Below are 21,748 nucleotides of genomic sequence, written 5' to 3'. Positions count from 1 at the left end.
TGCCAAAGAACAGCATTTCTTCTGTCAGTTTTTATGACTGTAAATAATTAATTTCGACCTTTTTGTTATTTGGGATTGAATGAATGAGCAGCCTCGTCTCAATCAACGCTTCCAGGTCTTACCGTATGTAGCTCGATTTTCATTATTGCGCAGAAGGCAACTCAGGCTATACGGCAAAATAAGTTGTGTTTCAGGAACGACTTTAAACACGAACGATCACTGATAATTACCGTTCCGCCACAGAGATGCCTCAGGCTCGCAAAATGTTTTGTCAAAAATATTTTATGAAAGACAATTTACCAAATCTTTGACGGTGTAGTAGAATACTTTTATTGTATCTTCAGTTAGAGAGTAGCCCCAGCGTTCATAAAAGGTTTGTCAATGAACTTAAAATTGTAAGAAGTGCCTAACTGCGCAGTTCAAAGTTCATGGAGAAAAGACTTACTGGAAAGTCACAGTCCCAGACTGTGACCATAGTATGAAGTTACTGATGTTTTCAGTCCAAATATTGGCTTGATTGAGCTATCCGTGACAGTCTATTCGGTGCGAGCGTTTAATATCTGCAGGAATACTGGAACCTAAATCCATTCCAAGCTGCTTACTGCAGTCAAGCCGTTGTCTACCTACAGCATTTCGCCTTTCTCATACATCTTGCTCACCAGATGGTAGAGTTTTGTCTTCGATGTTAACAAATTTCTCTCGTTCAGAAACTCTTTCTTTGCTATTGCCAAATCTTCATATTGTATCTTCTCTACTTTTGCCTTCGTTCAGTCACCCCCCCCCCCCCCTCCCAAGTACCTAATCTTGTTTGCTGCATCAGTAACTCATTTCCTAAACAAATTCCCCTCAGCATCGCCTGGTTCTGTTCGAATACGACGCTATTGTCCTCGTTTTACTATTACTGATGTCCATCTTAAAATCTGTTTTTCAAGACACTATCCATTCCTCTCAACTGATCTTTCAAGTCCTCTTCCGTATCAGAGAATTATTGGGTTGGTGCGAACATTAGTAGCGTTCTTCCATAATTTTAATAAACACAATACACGTAACAGGCATTAGTTATGAATACTGTAATGTATTCTCCTCCACTATTTCCTACAGTCTACCAAAGCTTGGGTAAACTTTCGATTCGTGATTAGAAATCACGTGGTTTGGAGATGAAGAACTCGTCGAGCCGTGTTCGGAGAGCGTTTTCAACCATGAACGATGTTCGATAGAGGGCGGAGAAGGTGAAAATATGAGGGTGCAAATTAAGGCGTGTAAGGTGGGTGCGGAATGACTTCCACACCCAAACAAACGTACAGAGTTTTTTTTGTCATTCTAGCAGAATGCAGGCGGAAGTTACCGTGGAGTAGCATTACTTCACGCAGTCTTCCTGGTCGTTGTTCATTGGCTGCGTCTGCGAGACGTCTAAGCTGTTGACAATAAATGTCAGCAGTGATGGTTACACCGCCGCTGAGCTATCCTTAGTACAACACACCGTTGCTATTCCACCGGTAGCACAACATTATCTTTTGTAGCTGCGCACAGGGAGTTACTGCTGTGTTTGGATTCTTCTCATCCCTTTCTTTTGCTTACGTTAGCATAAAGACATCGTTTCTCGTCATCAGTGACGATACAGGATACGAATGGTCGCTGTTGTTCACGAGCCAATTGATGACAGTAAGCAGAAATGCACGTAAGTCCACCCGCGGATTCTTATTTTTAGATTAGAGCATGCAGTATCCATACATCAAATTTTGAAACTTCATTGCATGCTAATGTCGCTCTATGATGGAATGATCACAGTTCATCACATTTGCCAATTCTCGAGTACACTGACGTGGATCATTGTGGATGAATGCGTTTAAAAGTCTTCAAACCCCGGCGATCTTCCTGAATGTGAAGAGTCACTAATGAGCAAACGATCCTCCTTAAAACGAGAAAACCATAATCCTACTGCGCTCTATCCTATGGCATTATCCACACACGCGGCGGAAGTGTTTCTGGCTGCCTGCGCTGCTGTCACTCCTCTACTGAACTCAAAACAGAAGAACATGTCGGAAATGTTCCGTTTGCTCCACTTGCCCCTCCATTTCCTGCCGTCCACAAATTTACTCATTATCTCCACATGACAAAATACCACCGTATGTAAAGTAAAATAGCAACAGTGAACTATAAATAAAAATGACGATCGCTAAATAAACCCAAGGCAACCGGAATGCCAAACTGTAAAACAAAAACGCTACGAATATAACCAAACAATGACGTCCACAAACCTCAACGTTTCACATTTAGTTACTGAACTTTAATTCCTTTTCCAATTTTCTCATTAGTTTCGTTTACTTCATTATCAACATGGAGATTGAGTAACATGAGGAATGGCTCGTCCGATTGGCCGTGCGGTCTAACGCACGGCTTTCCGGGCGGGAAGGAGCGCCTGGTCCCCAGCACGAATCCGATCGGCGGATTTGTGTTGACGTCCGGTGAACCGGCCAGTCTGTGGATGGTTTTTAGGCGGTTTTCCATCTGCCTCGGTGAATGCTGGCTGGTTCCCCTTATTCCCCCTCAGTTACAGTATGTCGGCGATTGCTGCGCAAACAAGTTCTCCACGTACGCGTACACCACCATTACTCTACCACGTAAACGTAGGAGTTACACTCGTCTGGTGTGAGACGTTCCCTGGGGGGTCCACCGGGGGCCGAACCGCACAATAACCCTGGGTTCGGTGTGCGGCGGCGGAGGAGTGAGGTGGACTGCGGTAGTCGTCGTGGGATTGTTGACCACTGTGGCTGTGGCAGGGACGGAGCCTCTCTGTCGTTTCTAGGTCCTCGGTTAACATACAACACAACATGAGTCATGAGCTACAACCCTGTCTCACACCTTTCTGAACTACCCGTACTGCCTCCCCTTCATGTCGATCGACTCATGATCGCCGTCCGTTTTCTGCGCAAGTTATGTATACCTTTCGTTTCCTGTGCTGTTCTTTATCCTTGCTATCTTCAGAATTTGAAAGACTGTATTCCAGTCAACGTAGTCAACAGATGTCTAAATCTAAAAGCAATTTACACGTAGTTTCGCCTTTTCTCTCACTTCTCTTTGAAAGCAAATTGCCTCGCGTGTTGGTACATTCCTCTGGAACCAAAACTGAAGTTTCCATTCCTCTGTAAATAACTCGTGCTATTATTAGCAAGCATGGCTTTGGAAATTACATCCAAATAATTCACTTACGGATAGGTACGCTCATTAGCGCTTTCTGTAAACTACATGACGGAATAGTTGGACGCCGTTAACAGGGTTTATGGTGCGTACTCCAATGGCAATAAGGAGAGATGCTTAGAGTTGTGCTTAAATCGTATGAGAAAATACCTAAGAAGTATTCAGTGCATACGAATCGGTAGATTTCCATCGTTGATTCAATTAGCCGAATCTACGTTAAACGTGTTTGCCTTGCCACTTGGAATAAAGTACTTAAATATTTCGCGTTTCCCCTTCTTCGCCGACAGTTAAGCTTCTTTTAGGGACTGGAACACTTGTGCATCAACCTTTTGAATGTTTTAATAACGCAAGCTTTTATCAGCGGCGAAGCACTCTTGTTTTTGATACATATTTTTTTGGTTTGACGAGCAGGTAGTGCGACTAGAAAAAAGATTGCACAGTTTTGTCCCAAACGGCAACGCTACAGTAAACGTCCGGATCTAATTGAAAAGGACGTACCCTTCTTCTTGCAGTACAAAGGGTCAAAAGACAAGTGATGCCCCAGGCCTCGCATCTCCAGTAACTACAGAACAAGAAGTACCGTACTGTAAATTGTCCCATATACACCGATATGAACAAGAATGGTGGAACTAACGAGATCTGAGAGTAACAAAACGAACTAGCAAGGATTACGCACGATAAGCTTTTTCTGTGGTCTACATCAGTGACTTAAGGCCCAGGAAACTAGAGTTTATCAGACTATGTGTAACACGATCTACAGAGTGATCTCTTCTGTCACCACTATACAGGGTGTTTCAGAAGTGATGGTCAATACTCAGGGATATGACTGAAATGATAATTCGAAACAAAGGGTTAAAGTAAGCATGGGCTCCAAAACGCTTCTCTATGAGCAGTTGTTCATCTTTGCTACTTTGAAACACAACTCTACTAATGAACAAGTGCTCATCACTATAGTTGTGAATTTTAGAGCACATGTTTACTGGACATTTTTGTCTTGTTTAGGTCCATACTACCACTTCCCAAAATATGTTGAAAAGCAAAGAGCTTGCAGTAAAGGAGATTTGTTCCATAGTAGCGAAGATCATGAATTGCTCATAGCTCTGTAAGTTATGAGTTTTAGGGCCCTTGTTTACTTTAACGCTTTGTTTGGAATGCTGAACTGTCATGCAATCTATTTACATCAAGCAATTAGTCATATGATAAATACATGTCTCATGACGTCAGTATTCTGCTCCTTTCTATTGCTCTAAACTTTTTTTTTTTTTTTTTTTTTTTTTGCAACGCTATTAGCCTACACGTTACACATTACATTTAAATTTCTTTTATTTAGACTAGCTATCGCTAACAAAACTTCTGATTTAACACGTTCGCCAGAAACAGCAGGATGTGGTAGGCTTAATCACAGCACCTCAACTAAATACTGTTTACATTAAGAAGTAGCCGAACGACATTATTTTGTAGGATTGTTTTTTCTTTTTTTCGGCGATCGCTCGCTTCACTGAAACAGCTGGAAAGTGCGATCGCCAAAAGAAACAAAAATTTCAAACCAGCCGTTGTTTTCCCTCCCACTTAAGTTTCAAGCGCATCTGTAAACAATACGTCACTTTAGCAGACACAATATTAGCTTCATTTTATATACCGGTATAAATAACACTGGGGACACACTCGTTTGAGGGGACACAGTTCACTTCTTTGAACAGATCTTTAACAGTAAGTGTACCCTCGGAATCTATTCCCCGTAAGGAAGAATCCCTGGAATACTACGTAAACACGTATGTTTGTATGCTAGAGCGACGTTGGAAGTTTTGACAGTAGACATGTTCTTCGGTACAAAACATTACATTACTGCATAAACAATGATACTGACAGCACGTAATCTCTAACACTACGAACATTCAAAATTATGTTTCACTTCTCCAAAGCAATAAATCAACTTACAAAATGTTACAAACATTTATGAATACTTCTGCTAGGTCTGATGATTTTTATTCCCTGCTCAACAGCACCAATAAGACTATCAATTAGCATTTATCGTAGAATTATGAACTAGTAACACAACTTACTTTCACTATCAAATATCCATTTCAGCGGCTATCAGTAAAATATGAACATCAGCTGTACCTTAGATTTGCGGCTATGTCAATGCGATCAATACAGAAAAGTTCTCACAAACATGGAATGCTTAACGATTCACTGTAATTGCAAGGTTGCATAAACGAGGGCAGAAAACATTACATGTAGCAGAATCAGTCCAGCAAACAGCCGACATGTTACGATACTATGTATTTACGTGAAAAATTTATACAATTCAGCCAATGTCATGTTCAAGCGTTCTTTTCGAAAACACAATGAAATAATGAATCTGAATGTCCCGTTGGTACAACATAGTTTATGAATGTTACACCAAAAGTTCACCAATTTCGCATATATACCTACTACTATGTGAAACACTAATCCATTTTCTCTTGGATGCAATATTATGTTTAATAAGATAGTGATGCGGGCATCGCGCGTCATAAGCGCATCAAAACATCAAACAAACACTGGTAACTTATAAAATGTTAAATTTTGCAGATGGGTTCGTGGAAGACAACCACAACTTGAAACATCTGAATATCACGCGTACGGAAATACGACAGCTAAATAATATTGCTTAAGGTATATATCAAAATTGTTGACTAATTCAACAGAATAACAAGGACGTGAAAAACTTAACTTGTTACCAAGTTTACTTACCAAATACACGGTAGCTTGACGGGTGAAGTATTTGAAGATTCTGCACCCTCTTTGGATTCAAGGGATGTAAATTCCCGTTCGTGCACTGAGATTTCTTCCGATAAAAGTTCCACAGATGCTTCGTCTTTTCCTACATTTTCACTACTAATAGAAGCCGCACTGACATTTCTAAGTTTTGCACTAGAGTTGTCGGCACAAGTCTCCCCACGATTTGTTCCACATCGTATACACTTCGTACGTTCGGTGGGATTTATCAGGGTGCACCGTTCACAGTGCCACTGAAGAACAGAAGCAATGGAGCCCATTCTCTCAGAATCATGGCTATTTTCCCGTTAAATACCATTCGATGCGCAAATATTTTCTGACAGCTGATCCACCATATTGACGCAATTGTTGCAGAATTATAATTGTAAACAAATCTTGGATTGGTTGACGTCTAGATGTTCAACCAATCATAAAGGATTACTGAATCCCTTTGGTCTTACGTTGGCATTGATGTTGTATTTGTCTTTACTGCTTTGATTTGGTGGTACCAAACATTTTGGTTGATGGCGCTAGAATAGCAGTCTTGCAGATTAGCCAACATCTTAGCTTCAACATTAGGAATGCTGAAATATTTCGACCCATAAAACAGTTTTCCACAACTCTTCAACGTAAAATGAACACGACGTTAGAAATATCAAAAACTGGACGTCCAAAATGCCTTCTTGCTCTTTTCAGCTGACATTGTAGCCTAAGTTTCATTTTTTGATGTTGGCTGCGCCCGGTCTACGACGCCCGTCAGGCATATGTCGTTGGCGATGCGCCATACCATCTAGCGGTCAAACTGAGAACTACATCTGTGCAGACAAGGGGGAAAGCAACAGCATGAAGATTCTCAGATGCACGAGTCATAGCGAAGGCGACGTAGAAGCTAAGATGTGTTTGTGGTGATGCGATGACAGTGATACAATTTGTATACATCTGTATTCTGGTTTTGTTTTATTCATGACAGATATGTCAAGTAATAGCCTCGAAATTGTTCATGAAGGTTGGCTAATCAAGTCTCCACCGACAAAGCCTATTTGGAGAGCGGTGAGTTTTTGTTTTTCTTGTCTTTGGACGTGATTATATATTTCGTTAATAAATCGTACTTCTGATGGGCACAAGTGTTTAATGAGAATCATCCTATTCATAAGCACTCTGTCCATTTTCTGTTAACAGCTATACTCCACCAATGTGTGTTACTGAAAAGTAAAAGTTGTACTTAGTGACTGACTACTACTGTAGTGAGGCTAGTGTTGTGGACATTACTGTTGTGTAAAGTTTACTCGTTTATCGAAGTTTGACAGTTTTATCGCAGTGGATATTACACTAACTTCTTCGCATAGCAGCTGTCGGGCGAGAAGCAAAGAAGTTATCTCCGTATTACATTCTCCAATATTTTGTTGTTGTTGTTTACAGTTGTGGTGTAGTTGCCTCCCTCGCTCTTGTGAGCAGTTGGAAGTAGTATTGTGATCAAATAACTCACTGTATTGAAAGTTAACTGATGGAAATGTTGAAACTGTATCGAGCAAGGCTTCTGAATGACTGTATGTTTCCACAATGCGTATGCACATCACACTGCTGACAGAGCCAATAGCTATAGATTTGTGCCAGCAGCCTGGTATTTTTCGTGTTTGGGGAAAAGTATTGACCATTATACTAGTCATAATTCACAAGTTATTGTTATGCATAATTCATTGCAGTTAAAAAACTTGTATTACTTTCATCAGTATCTGTAACGCTAGGTTCATAAATTTTCGGACAAATTTATTACAGTGATTGTGCCGCAAAAATCTTTATTTAACGAGATTTTCGAAACTAGCAGTATCTCTCTCTCTCTCTCTCTCTCTCTCGTGTGTGTGTGTGTGTGTGTGTGTGTGTGTGTGTGTGTGTGTGTTCAATACGTTAAATTTAATAATTTTTTTTTCTTTGCGAAAATTTAAATCTCGTTGTCTTTAGACAGACTATATCAACACGTTGTTAACCAGGCTGATGAGACACCTTGATGGTCTCTGGTACTTTGACAGTTCTGCAAGTAAATACTGTGGAACATAAGTAGTATATTTTGTTTGCCGTTTTTTTTTTCTGCAACTGTTTCGTTAACTTTAGTTTCTTGCATTGCCTAATGTAGTCATTGAATTTACTTTCCATGCGCTAGTTCTGCCAGGAGTTCTCCAAAAGCCAAGCATTACTCTCTGCATTGTATAGACAGTAGTTCTTTGGTGTTTTGTACGCGGGCGTTTATGCTAAGTAAAATTGTTAGTAAGGTTCGATAGCATACATGTCAGTTCTCCATTTATTTAAAGTGAATACATGTTTAATCCATTTAGAACGTACAGTTCAGAAGTAGGCCTACATCAGTGGAATTACTGTAGCTTATACGTTGAAGTGATTCTTGATGTTTGAAAAACCACATACCCCGTTCCTTTTGTTGTAACATTCATTTGGCAGTATCAGATACAGAGCACCTTCTAATGAAAAGGCCCAGCAGCCATATGGAAAAAGACTAGAAATGTCCTTTTTTATGTGTTTTCCTGGCAGCTGCAGACTGTGCTTAGACTTATACTGAATCCGCATCCTGCGTACGTTTGTGTTGTTGACCGTTGTAGATCTGCTGTAAGACTACAGTGAAAACACCCTGATGTAGTATTCTAAGCATTATTTTCTGTCAGCTTGTGAATTTTATTTGCTCATCAGATTATTTTTGTAGGTTAAGAAACATATTTGTCGAAGTAATTGACTGAGTCTAGAGATTTAAGTGGATTATTTTTCGCTCAAATGCGATTCTATACCGGTTTTCTCTCTGAGCTTGTATACCTACTAGATAGTGTGATAAGGTATTCTCTTCAGTCAGAATTTAGTCACATTGGCATTTGTTCAGCTGCACAAGTCCTAGTCACCTATTTACATTTCTCTTCATTTTTACTTCTTAAATAGGCCTTGGAACAACACAATCTCAGTGTATTTACATCCAATTTTTTTTGTTTATTCTAGGTTTAATTTATCTGAAAGAAATTCGAAAATTTCTTTTGTCATTTGTTTTACACTGTGCTAGTGAATAATTTGTGATCAGTCATAACAAACTGTTGCTAATGAATTTTTGAGCTTTTAATCTAAAAATGTTCGTAACAACCGCACAGGCAGTTACTAAAACTGCACACATTTCTCGAATTCGTAAGCAATGTGTGTATAACACCACACTTGCCATTTCTCGTTTACTTTTGTGACCGGGAGGATCGGGAGTCTAATGTACGGTTTCCCCTCGTGTTTCATTCTTTTAGATTTTCAATGGTTCGCGAAATTAGTCCCGGTAAGGACGGTGATAAATCTTCGCACGAAGTCATGTAAGCTCCTTCCCTGAACCTCGCAATTGGCGCTCGGAATGCGACGTAGCTATTTCGGTAGTCTTAGTTTAGTCTCATGAGGATTCTACAAAAGTTTTAATGCAGTGTCGTATGTAATTTTCGACAGCCTAGTGCGCATTGAGGTATTGCCCTACCATGTACTTCCGTCATATATGCTATACAAAGACGAAAGGATATGCGTGTGATACTCAACCGCCAATGTTTCGAGGAAGTTAGCGCCACTGAAGCAAGCGTCCCTACGCCGGCGAGAGCAGAGGCGAGCAGATAAGGGCATCAAGGCTGTTGACGGGCTGCCTCGGGATCACAAAAGCCCACCGCTGAAGCTGACGGAGTGGCTGATCGCCCCCTCCTTTTCTCCTTCGCATCCCTCCCACCCTTCGCCTGTGGAATCCGCAGAGCTCGCTACTGCCACGGTGAACAGGAGCGATAAACTCGGCCAGCTGGCGAACTCACGAGGAATGACGTGGAAGGAGAAGTGCCCCTATCTGCAATTGTATTTATAGTATGTGGCCTCCCCTGCACATTAGCCCACAGGCCATTGGCAGCGTTGGAATTCCGCTGACGCCGCACAGATACCGTTGTCGTTTGCTATTGAAGTTAAAGCTACGTTAGCCTGCCAGTGTTGCAGTCGGCGTACATGTCAGTTGTAGCTGCACGCGAAAGTGGAGATAAGTGCTTGGTCTGGCAATGCATCACTGTTGGTAATAACAGACACTAATGTTTTGGACTTATTTCCCATTTAGCTCAAAGCAAGTTATCGAACGTTATCCATGTGGGGGCCTACCCCTAAATGCGGTTCAGGAAAGTTAGCCAATTACGCATATATGACAGTCATAACTTCTTTAGATTCAAACTGTTTTTGTCACATACGGCGTCAAAGAATTACCTGGAAGTAGGAGGGTGCTAAATCGGTGAACTGAGTGCATGATCCAACAATTCTTACTTCTCATTTATTTTATTATTGCCATAACACTTTCTTTGCCCTATGAATTCTTTTCTTCCCTCAGTGAGAGTCCTTTTTACGTGTATTTGCAACAGTTTGTTTAGAAGAGCTGAGTAACATTCTGAGCCTTTCTCATACCAGAAAACACAGGCCATAACCTTTTTCGCCGTAAGAAATTTGGGTGTGTTCAACTTCCTCTCAATCTCTTGATTACCGTTTCTCCTGGCGGGAAGTATTGAACTAGCATCTGATCCAAAGCGCCAACTCGGTACACAAAATCTCTTGGATTCATTTTAAACCGGTCAGAAATCTAAGCAAAATTTGTATGTTCGTCAGTAGATGCACCCAACTTGCGCAAAGGTGTATCGTATTCTGTATCACATTTAATTCTTCCTATAAAATGCAACAAACACTTCTTTTTTAAAATATGCGTGTTTAATTGCCGATTGTAAAATACCACATGGAGTGAGCATTGGGATGGCACACTCTTGCCCGCTGGAGAAATTTGTGATGGATCGCGCAGCTCTTATTTGAGTTTTCATAATACATTTCATTACAACAGTTCGTTAAGAATCCCAAACCAATGAACAATAATAAAGACATTGGCTTAACTGCGCCAAGTCATGTTACATATGTTTATGAAGATTTGAGGAAGAAAAGTGTTGAATTCACCCTACTGTAAGAAATTTGTCATGCGGTGTCACTTTCCGAAGTGTGTGACACAGTTGCTGCCTCAGCATGTCCTATATGCGAGCAAATACATGGGTTTCTGGGACACTGACTGGCCAGTGCACACAACGAAGAGTACGTTGCGTCGGAGCAACCATAAGATGCTCATCCTGTTCCAGTAACACATCTCCTACTTGTAAAAAGAATTGCGCCTGCGCAGGACTAGCACCGTGCGAATGTACTGGACAGTCGCCCCCCCCCCCCCCCCAAATATCACCAAAGACGAGAGTTATGATGCCTCCCCTCCCTTTCCACCACACACACACACACACACACACACACACACACACACACACACACATACATGCGCGCGCGCGCGCCAGTTTATCCTCCAGTCGACTGTTTGAAGACCTAAAAGAGACAGACGCCAGTGTTCGGGTGCAAGTGGTACTGTCTCCAAGACGCATAGTTTGGGACGGGCACCGGAGAAGATTCTCCCAAATGGCCTTACTGACCGTTAAGGTGCTACATGTACCAGATCTGGACGCTGTACGGACTGCCACCACGTCTCTCTTCTTCTGTACCACTTAGGTTACCATACCACGTAGGCGTCCAGAAGGTCTTTTACTCTGGAAGTATTTTGAAGGAAACTGTTGAAGGCATGCACTACTATCTGTTGGTAGATCCATCCAGATTCTCGCAGGCATTCAATGATTATCTGTTCAAATCGGAGTACTTACTGGCCGTGCTAAGATTGTACTATAGTGCAGCATGGCTGTTATTTCATTCACTCACATCGGAAGCAAGTGCTACACACACGGAGACAGCGATTTCCGAGATTACGTCTGGGTAGTATACCTGGCCGTTCTGTTGGCCAGCAGCCACATGAAAATATCTGAGTGACGCTAACAGCACATTAAACAGTTTAAACGCCTTGTATGACACCTTATTTCAGCCAAGGCTTTTCTCATTCGCGCACTCGTACTTTTTTTGGTTACATCGATCTGTTTTATCAGACAATGAAGAGAATTTATGAATTAAGATTTACTCCCTAATTTGTCTGACTCAGGTCAAGCAAAGAATGTTCTCTCTGGAACGGTTGACGCTAACAGAAGCCACACTGGTTGTTAGAATGCGTGCTTCTCCCACTGCGGAGGTGAAATGTAGAAGGAAAATGTGAGTTTAGCGTGCAGTCCACGGCAAGTCGTCAGAGCCGGAGCACAACTTCAGATTGAAAAAATAAGGATGTTGGCCACGTCTTTTCAAAGGAACTATACTGACATTTCAGTTAAACGGTTTAGGAGAACCTAACTAGGATGACCGAACAGACCTTTGAACCGAAGTAGTCACAAATGCGAGTCCAGTGTCTTAATCTGAGACTTGTAACGGACAATGTTGCTGTCAGTACAATAAACATCAGTAAACTTTAAGAAAACCTAAAGAGGATCAACGGTTGGTGGAGGATCTGGCAGTTGAACTTGATGGTTAATAAATGCAACTTCTTGTACATAAACAGACGAAGAGATTCATTACTGTTAGATTGCGGGAAGTCACTGGAAACAGTAATTACGAAAAATTTATAAAAGCTGTCTGAAATGAAATGGAATGATCACTTACAACAAATTGTAGGAAAAGTGGATACCAAGCTGAGATTAAGTGGGAAAATAGTAGCGAACAAACTCATTTCCCAAAACAAGTGAGTTACAAAATACGTGTCTGACCAATTCTTGATTATTGCTCATCAGTCGTACCATTACCGGGTCTGACTAATGTAAAAGATACAGCAGATCCAAGGAAGAGCGGCTCGTTTCGTCACGGGACCTGTTTGTCGGCTCGAGAATGTCATGAATAAGCTCAACAAACTGCAGTGGCAGGCGTTACAAGGGAGGCATTGTGCATGACGCAGAGGTATACTCTCCAAATTCAGAGAGCGTATGTTCCAAGAAGAATCGATTGACATATGTCTTCCTATGTAAGTGTCACGAAATGATCACGACTGCAACACTAGAAAAAACTGAACACATACGGAGGTTTAACAAAGTTATGTCTGTACGCCACACTCGAATAGTAGAACGTAGGGGGTAAACGGTAGTGGTACCATGCGGTGAAACGTTATTTGCAGAAAACAGCTGTTGAACCATTGTCGCCTCTCTCTGTATATTTAAGAAAGTTCTGCTTCTAAATGTGGTGCAGAGGAACGCGCGGTAGACGACACATTAGAGGATAGTCCGCTTCATGCATCCGAAGGTAGTTTGGACAATTTAAATGACGTGACCAAAGTGTTTTGACCTGACGCACAAGACTTAAGTTGTAATGAAAAGAAGAGTAAACGAACGGACCCACAAAATTAGACCAATATCCGCTACATCGCTTTACTTTGGAATTCCTGAACATATTTTCAGTTAGATAAATTTCTTTGAGGCGAATTTGTCAGAATGAGTGTTATTTATAGAGCCCTTCAGCATGAGAAAGAACCGAAAAAAGGCCAGACTGACTACACCTGCAAGTAACATGTCAACAGGAAGAGTCTCGTAATTTCTGTTAATGCATTTGATGTCCTAACCATTTTGCATACAGAACTGTACTTGTAACACCTAAGAATCGCATAGGCAAAACGTAGATTTCACATGCCACATAGAAAGAATAATGGTTCTGACTACGAACGTATTGGAATGGGGTACTAATTATCCTAGAAACCGGATGTTCAATTGTAGTTGAGGTTCACCACTCATTGGGACTTGTCTTTGATTCCCAGCTGATATGACTTCCCCTCTGCCAACTTAAGCGCAAGTGCTGGTGACACCTCAATCCACTTCACTGCCTCAGTAACTCTAACTGGAGTGCGGATCGCTCTACCCTCTTGCACGTCTACAAAGCCCTGATTCTGCCCTTCCTTAATTATGGGAGTCTTGCACATGGTTCAGCATCACCCTCAGCGTTGTGGGTACTGGACTCCATGCATCATTGTGGAGCCCTACTTGCGACAAGAGCCTTCAGAACTAGCCGTGTGAACAGTCGAGGCTGGAGACTTTCCATTTACTCTCAGGCGCCAACAACAGCTGCTGAATTACGAAGCGAACTTCACCTCCCACTACAGTGAACAAAAAAAAAAAAAAAGGTTCACAATTGCTGCAAGCCACCAGTGTCTCTGTTCAGAACCACAACTTCCTCCACTGTCGCCTATGGTTAGCGAGACGACATACCTGCCCCAACAGCTTGTGGCCCCACCCTCAGATTTGTCTTGTAATCTCCTTTGGTCCAAAAGATTCCGTTGAACCCACGATTTTTCGTCGCCTGTTATTGGAAGTGGTATTCACCAATGGTTGAACAGTTGGCAGACTGACTTTGCATACACACAGGCATGATGCTGTGAATTCCACTCTCTGCCAGATGGCTGCAGTGTCTTCATTACTGAATTGATGGCAATTAAAGTAGCCATTTGCCGTGTTCGTTCTTGAACTGGCAAGAGTATCTTAATCTGTAGTCACTCCTTTAGCCAGTGCTACTCTCCTCACCCACTGGTCATGGCTATCCAGGGTTATGCCCTTGACCTCATTCAAGCTGAATGACCAGTCGCTTTAGTTTGGACCCCCCCCCCCCCTCCCCCGTCATGTTGGGATTTCAAGAAATGGAAATGAACGAGCATACTGGTCGGCCAAGCTGGCCACCAGGATTCTGATTTTGGAAATTGGGGTCCCAGAACCAGACCTTTGATCACTTACATGCCATTGATTGCTGGAAGTCTGTAACTGAGAATGTTATGCCCTGATCTCCCCAAACTAACTGTGGACAATTAAGGAGACCACGACCACATGGCAGTCTTCTCTGCATGCTCACAGGGAATCCATCGTCCTCTGCCGACTCTGCAGTGGCCCCACTTTGCTGACACATGGCAACATTCACCGACGTGAGGATCACCTCATTGCCAATGTAGAACCCACGTGATGGTGCCCCCTCCTGACACTCCCCCCCCCCCCCTCCCACTCCCCCAGGGGTCCCTTGTCGGGCCTTACTCGGTGGCCCAGGCTCGCCACCATCGATCCTACCTTTTTATTCTTTTTCATTTCTCGGTTTTAATGCCTTGTCTTGATTGATCTTTTAATGACGTGTCTGGGCGATCTTTTTTCTGGGCGTGTACCTCTGTTTTAGTTTACTTTTTAGTTTTTTCTCCATGGTGTGTTAGTTACGCTTCGGCTTTCTAGGATTTGCCTTTCGGCTCCTTCGTTTGACGACAGCTCCATGTTTTCCACTTACTGGATGAAGGGACTGATAACCTTGTAGTTTAGTCCCTTTCATTCCAAACAAACCACCCAACCAACCGATGTTCAAAGTAGAACGAATCAACTTGGAAGTATTTCAGTAATATGGTATAAATTTATAAATCACATTTGTGTTCTTATTCTGTAATGACATGGTGTGTACAATACGTACCAGTAGTGTGATCCACGGATGAATAAAACTAGTACTATCACTTCTACTACAAATCTACAGGAGCAACTGAAAGCACAGACCTAAACGCCACAATACCGAGCCACTCTTACTGAAGTTTGACAAAACTACAGTTTAAGAACGATAGTTTCAAATTCATTGCGTGTGAAGTTCCATCTTGCTCTGCTCCTACCAAATATGGATATAGGATGATAAGATGATAAACTTCTGAAAGGAGACATCGCAGAAATTTCATGCCGACGATCCGGGACGCGTTGCTTGCGATAAGAACTCATCCAGGGTCCAGCCTGAAGCTTCTTCTTCAATGTGACAACTACAGGAAACTTGGTGGTTCATGTGAAATACTTGATCGTTGGTGGTTTCATGTGGAATACTTGATCGTTGGTGGTTTCATGTGAAATACTTGATCGTTGGTGGTTTCATGTGAAATACTTGATCGTTGGTGGTTTCATGTGAAATACTTCATCGTATCATTTCCAGCTGTAATTATCACGGATAGCCATGCCGGTCTCTACCACAAATACATCTTCCGCAGTCTGGGAGTAACGTCCATCAAACATGTACAGCAGAGTCACAGTGACATGCCAAAGTATAGATAACAGTATGTACAGGGTGTTAAAAAATGACCGGTATATTTGAAACGGCAATACAAACTAAACGAGCAGCGATAGAAATACAGCGTTTGTTGCAATATGCTTGGGACAACAGTACATTTTCAGGCAGACAAACTTTCGAAATTACAGTAGTTACAATTGTCAACAACAGATGGCGCTGCGGTCTGGGAAACTCTATAGTACGATATTTTCCACATACCCACCATGCGTAGCAATAATATGGCGTAGTCTCTGAATGAAATTACCCGAAACCTTTGACAACGTGTCTGGCGGAATGGCTTCGCATGCAGATGAGACGTACTGCTTCAGCTGTTCAATTGTTTCTGGATTCTGGCGGTACACCTGGTCTTTCAAGTGTCCCCACAGAAAGAAGTCACAGAGGTTCATGTCTGGCGAGTAGGGAGGCCAATCCACGCCGCCTCCTGTGTGTTTCGGATAGCCCAAAGCAATCACACGATCATCGAAATATTCATTCAGGAAATTAAAGACGGCGGCCGTACGATGTTGCTGGGCACCATCTTGTATAAACCACGAGGTGTTCGCAGTGTCGTCTAAGGCAGTTTGTACCGCCACAAATTCACGAAGAATGTCCAGATAGCGTGATGCAGTAATCGTTTCAGATCTGAAAAATGGGCAACACGGCGAACGGAAACCCGAGGCCACTGTTGGATCACCTGCTGCACTAGCTGTGCGTTGCCCTCTGTGGTTGCCGTACGCGGTCGCCCTACCTTTCCAGCACGTTCATCCGTCACGTTCCAAGTCCGTTGAAATTTTTCAAGCAGATCCTTTATTGTATCGCTTTTCGGTCCTTTGGTTACATTAAACCTCTGTTGAAAATTTCGTCTTGTTGCAACAACTCTGTGTTCTAGGCGGTGGAATTCCAACACCAGAAAATCCTCTGTTCTAAGGAATAAATCATATTGTCCACAGCACACTTGCACGTTGTGAACAGCACACGCTTACAGCAGAAAGACGACGTACAGAATGGCGCACCCACAGACTGCGTTGTCTTCTATATCTTTCACATCACTTGCAGCGCCATCTGTTGTTGAAAATTGTAACTACTGTAATTTCGAAAGTTTGTCTGCCTGAAAATGTACTGTTGTCCCAAGCATATTGCAACAAACGGTGTATTTCTATCGCTGCTCGTTTAGTTTTTATTGCCGTTTCAAATATACCGGTCATTTTTGAAACACCCTGTAAGAAATAACTTAATTTTTAAAAATGACGAAGATACCAAGTATAGCATTAAATGTTCTTGTCCAGACCAGTTCATTCAAATTTCCGCGCACTTGGCAACTATTAGAAGTGTGTTGTTTGTTATGCAAATTGCTGCATATAAACTCAAACATTGGATATGCTAATTGGAGAAAGTAAGTGCGTTATCTGGGCCAAAATGCCACTCCAGTGACTCTCGAGACTTCACTCCTGTGTCCATACCGTCAAAGAATATCGGACCCTTGATCCGCTTTGACGATAAGCCACACCACACGGCGACCCTTTGTGGTTGCAGCTTCGAGACGGCACTGATATGAGGATTTTCTGTATCTCAATATTGCCAGTTTCGTCTGTCCACGTAACCATTCTACTGAAAATGGGCCTCATCACTGAACCAAATCTTGGATTCAGTCATGGCACCATTTTAAAGTTCCTCGATCATGTGGTTTCCGAACTCTCTCCGCCGCACAGTGTCTCTCTGCTTTAGTAGCTGGCACATTTGGATGTTACAGGGACGTAACCTTACTGCTTTCGTGAGCACGCGCTCCCTGTTGTCATCGCTAACAACTCTGGATTTTCGTCCCGACGCCTTGCTGCTTGCATCCAAAATACTCCCTGTGGATTCAAATCTGTCCCTCAACCCGTCAACAATGAAAATCAGAGTGAGATGAGAGCCAGGACAGCGACCATATGATACCGTGAAAATCACTGCGACTTTTCAGTTCTATAACGTACCTTGCGATAACCAGCTCACTAGGTGTTCTTTTCTGTCCCTCTCTGACATGCCCGTCGAACGTTAACATTACTGCGATTATTTTCATAAAATTTTCTTAGGATAAATATCTTTCTTCGAAGGTCAATGATTCCATATTGCTGCTTCTTTATTTCCGGTAATAAGGCATTCACGTTAAATGCCAATATATGTGATATTACAATATGGAAGATACATCAATACATGTGAAATCAGGCACTTAACATACTTTCTCGTGTTTTTTTTTTTTTGGACCATCCTGTACCAACATGGTCCACACACAACGCTAACATTGGGGCTGCTGTTTGCTCCAACTTTCTTGCTAGAGTTGCGCATGCGCACAGGCAGTTTACTCTTAACCGTGACGCTCAACCTCACTTGTAGTGGTTCGCATGGTGTCATCATATTAGTTTGAATTTGGCAGCAATTTCAGTAACTTTTCGCGAAGGTGGAAAAAGTGTGTTAGTGTTCAGTGAAACTCTTTTTACTTTCCAATAGGAGAAAGTGCGACGAGATAAAAAAAACGCAATTTTTTCCAGGGACTCTTCACCCATCAGTGACAACAGTCGTTAATTCAACGAATTTAAACGCACTCCAGCAAACGTTTTTGACAAAGTTCCATGTCGTCCCCGGCAGAAGGGATCGATAACATTCCGTCAGAATTTCTAAAATCAATGAGGGGGGGGGGGGGGGGAATGGCAACAAAACGACTATTCACGTTGGTGTGGAGAATGAGTCTGCCGATATATCATCTGACTTTCGGAAAAGCATCATCCGCACAATTCCGAAGACGGCAGAAGCTGACAAGTACGAGAATTACCGCACTATCAGCTTAACAGCTCATGCTTCCAAGAATAGTTTACAAAAGATGAAAAAGAACATTGAGGATGCGCTAGGTACGATCAGTTTGGTTGTAGGAAAAGTAAAGGCACTTCTGACGTTGCGGTTAATAATAGAAGCAGAACTAAATAAAAATAAAGACACGTTCATAGGATTTGTCGGCCTGGAAAAAGCGTTCGACAATGTAAAATGGTGCAAGATCTTCGAAATTCTGAAAAAGTAGGGGTAAGCTACAGTGAGAGATGGGTCATATACAATATGTACAACAGCCAAGAGGGAATAATAAATAGTGGACGACCGAGAACAAAGTGCTCGTATTAAAAAGTGTATAAGAGAAGGATGTAGCCTTCGGCCCTACTGTTCAATCTCTACATCGAGGAAGCAGTGATGGAAATACAAGAAAGGTTCGGCAGTGAAATTAAAACTCAAGCTGAAAGGATATCAATGATCAGATTCGCTGATGACATTGCTATCCTGAGTGAAAGTGAAGAATTACATGGTCTGCTGAACGGAATGAACTGTCTAATGAGTACACAGTATTGACTGAGAGTAACTCGGAGAAAGACGAAGGTAATGACAAGTAGTAAAAATGAGACAGCAAGAAACTTATCAGTATCGATGGTCACGAAATAGATAAAGTTAAGGAATTCTGTTATGTAGGCGTCATTGGTGATCACCATTGACGGACGAAGCAAGAACATCAAAAGCAGATTAGCAATGGCAAAAAGGGCATTCCTTGTTAAGAGAAGTATACTAATATCAAATATCGGCCTCAATTTGAGGAAGAAATTTCTGAGAATGTACGCCTGGAGTACAGCATTGTGTGGTAGTGAAACATGGACTGTGGGAAAACCGGAACAGAAGAGAATCGAAGCATTTGAGATGTGGTGCTACAGACGAATGTTGAAAATTAGGTGGACTGAAAGGAATGAGGTTCTTCGCAGAATCGGAGAGTAAATGAATATGTGGAAGATACTGATACGGAGAAGGGACAGGATGATAGGACATCTGTTAAGACATGAGGGAATGGCTTCCGTGGTACTAGAGGGAGCTGTGGAAGACAAAAACTGTAGCGGAATTCATAGATTGGAATACATCCAGCAAATAATTGAGAACGTACGTTGAAGTGCTACTCTGAGATGGAGAGCTTAGCACAGGAGAAGAATTCGTTGTGGGCCACATTAAGACAGTCGGAAGACTGATGACCAAAAAAAAAAAAAAAAAAAAAAAAAAATCGTCAGAAGATCAAAACCGATTGAAAAAAGATTTAAACAAGATATCTGTGTGGCACGAAAAGTGGTAATTGATTATAAGTAGTACAAAGTGTGAAATCATCCAAATGATTACTTAAAGGAATCCGTTAAATTTGGTCTACCCGATGAGTCGCACATATTTTGAGGCTATCAGTTCAATTGAATGTTTAGAAATTGAAGTTAAGATGATCTTAAATTGGAGCGACCATAGCCGGCCGTTGTGGCCGAGCGGTTCTAGGCGCTTCAGTATGGGACCGCGCGACCGCTATGGTCGCAGGTTCGAATCTTGCCGCGGGCATGGATGTGTATTCTGTCCTTAGGTTAGTTAGGTTTAAGTAGTTCTAAGTTAAAGGGGACTGATGGCCTCCGATGTTAAGTCCCATAGTGCTCAGAGCCATTTGAACCATTTTGAGCGACCATATAGGGCGAGGCCAACCGACGGATGCGTTTTATTCGATACAACAAATCCACTGGACGACGCACGCTACACTTGTCCCTGCGGTGCTGGAGTGTTGCTGTGCGGTGTGGGATCTTGACTAGATAGGACTAACGGGGAACAGTGAGGAACTTCAAAGAAAGCAGCTCTTTATGTACTATCGCAAAATGGGAGTGTGTGTGTGTGTGTGTGTGTGTGTGTGTGTGTGTGTGTGTGTGTGTGTGTGTGTGTGTGTGTCACGGATATTATAAGCGACTTAGGATGGAAATAATTAAGACAAAGATATATTTCGCTGCGGCGAAATGTTTTCAAAAAAATTCAATTACCAACCATCTCCTCAGAAAGCGAAAATACTTTGTTGAAACGCATCTACACGGGAAGAAATGATCATAGTAATCAAATAACATAAAGTAGAGGGCGCACGGGAAGATTTAAGTGTTCGTTCCTCTCGGGAGCTGTTGTAGAGTGGAACGGTGCAGAAATAGTGTGAAAGTGGTTCCATGAACTTTCTGCCAGGCAGTTGGGTGTGAATTGCAGAATAGACACGTAGATGTATCGTGGTTATGACACGATTGCGTAGGAGATGTGTAGACATCATCCTCGTATTGCTTAGTTTTCTGCAGATTTTTGATTGTTGTGTAACGTGGCCACTGATTGTATTATGCTAATATACCAGAAAGAGGCCACACCACATGTTTCGCTACGTTTGCAACATACTTAAGGTCTTCACATAGTGGAGGACTTGAATTAAGTAAATTAAGAATAACTATCTTTTATGCTAATCCCTTTTATGACAAAACGTTGTATTGTCTAAGTTACTGTTGTTCCCCGACCACCTCCCCATAGGGGCGCGCACGCGCACGCACGCGCACACACACACACACTACAATGTGCCGGCTGAATGAATGTGTGTGTGTGTGTGTGTGTTTTTTATTTTGCTTGAGATGATTGAAATGGTGTATCGTTTATTTCACAATAAATTGATAAATGTTGTACTTTCTTTTAATAACAGTAGACAGCCAAATCATGTCCTTTAGCTCAAAGCCCATTGTGCACTAGTTATCTGCCACATTAAAGGAACAGGATTTTTCTCTTCCATTGCTGTCAATTTGGTACTTAGAGGTAGTCATGTCTGAAAAAAAAAGGCTTTTGGAATGAAAAGCAAGCAGATCATATAAGATTGGTTTTCTTGAAAATTAAAATTTATTGCAGATGCGTCAATGGAGTAATGCGCTCTTCAGACGTCTCACAG

The 21,748-nt window shown here is 42.1% G+C and overlaps 2 protein-coding genes across 6 annotated transcripts in view; one reads left to right on the top strand and one right to left on the bottom strand.

Moving 5' to 3' along the window:
- The window catches only part of LOC126281220 (calpain-D-like), a 441,331-nt gene extending 434,885 nt beyond the window's left edge, over nucleotides 1-6,446 (bottom strand). The window contains exon 1 of the mRNA XM_049979967.1: nucleotides 5,935-6,446. Within this exon, the coding sequence (XP_049835924.1) occupies nucleotides 5,935-6,239 (305 nt within the window). The 5' untranslated portion in view covers nucleotides 6,240-6,446. The remainder of the gene's footprint in view (nucleotides 1-5,934) is intronic.
- Nucleotides 6,447-6,676: 230 nt separating this feature from the next.
- Nucleotides 6,677-21,748, top strand: part of LOC126281221 (protein daughter of sevenless) — a 222,397-nt gene continuing 207,325 nt past the window's right edge. For 2 of the 5 annotated variants that reach the window (XM_049979973.1, XM_049979968.1), the window contains exon 1: nucleotides 6,798-7,008. In XM_049979973.1, coding sequence (XP_049835930.1) covers nucleotides 6,922-7,008 — 87 coding nt within the window. In that variant the 5' untranslated portion in view covers nucleotides 6,798-6,921. Of the gene's footprint in view, nucleotides 7,009-21,748 lie in introns of all 5 variants that reach the window. The other 3 variants (XM_049979969.1, XM_049979972.1, XM_049979971.1) reach the window with 3 other exon arrangements.

This window comes from Schistocerca gregaria, chromosome 7 (assembly GCF_023897955.1).
Source record: "Schistocerca gregaria isolate iqSchGreg1 chromosome 7, iqSchGreg1.2, whole genome shotgun sequence".
Taxonomy (NCBI): domain Eukaryota; kingdom Metazoa; phylum Arthropoda; class Insecta; order Orthoptera; family Acrididae; genus Schistocerca; species Schistocerca gregaria.
Note: the sequence above shows the minus strand (reverse complement) of the source record. Positions and strands in the feature narration are given on the sequence as shown.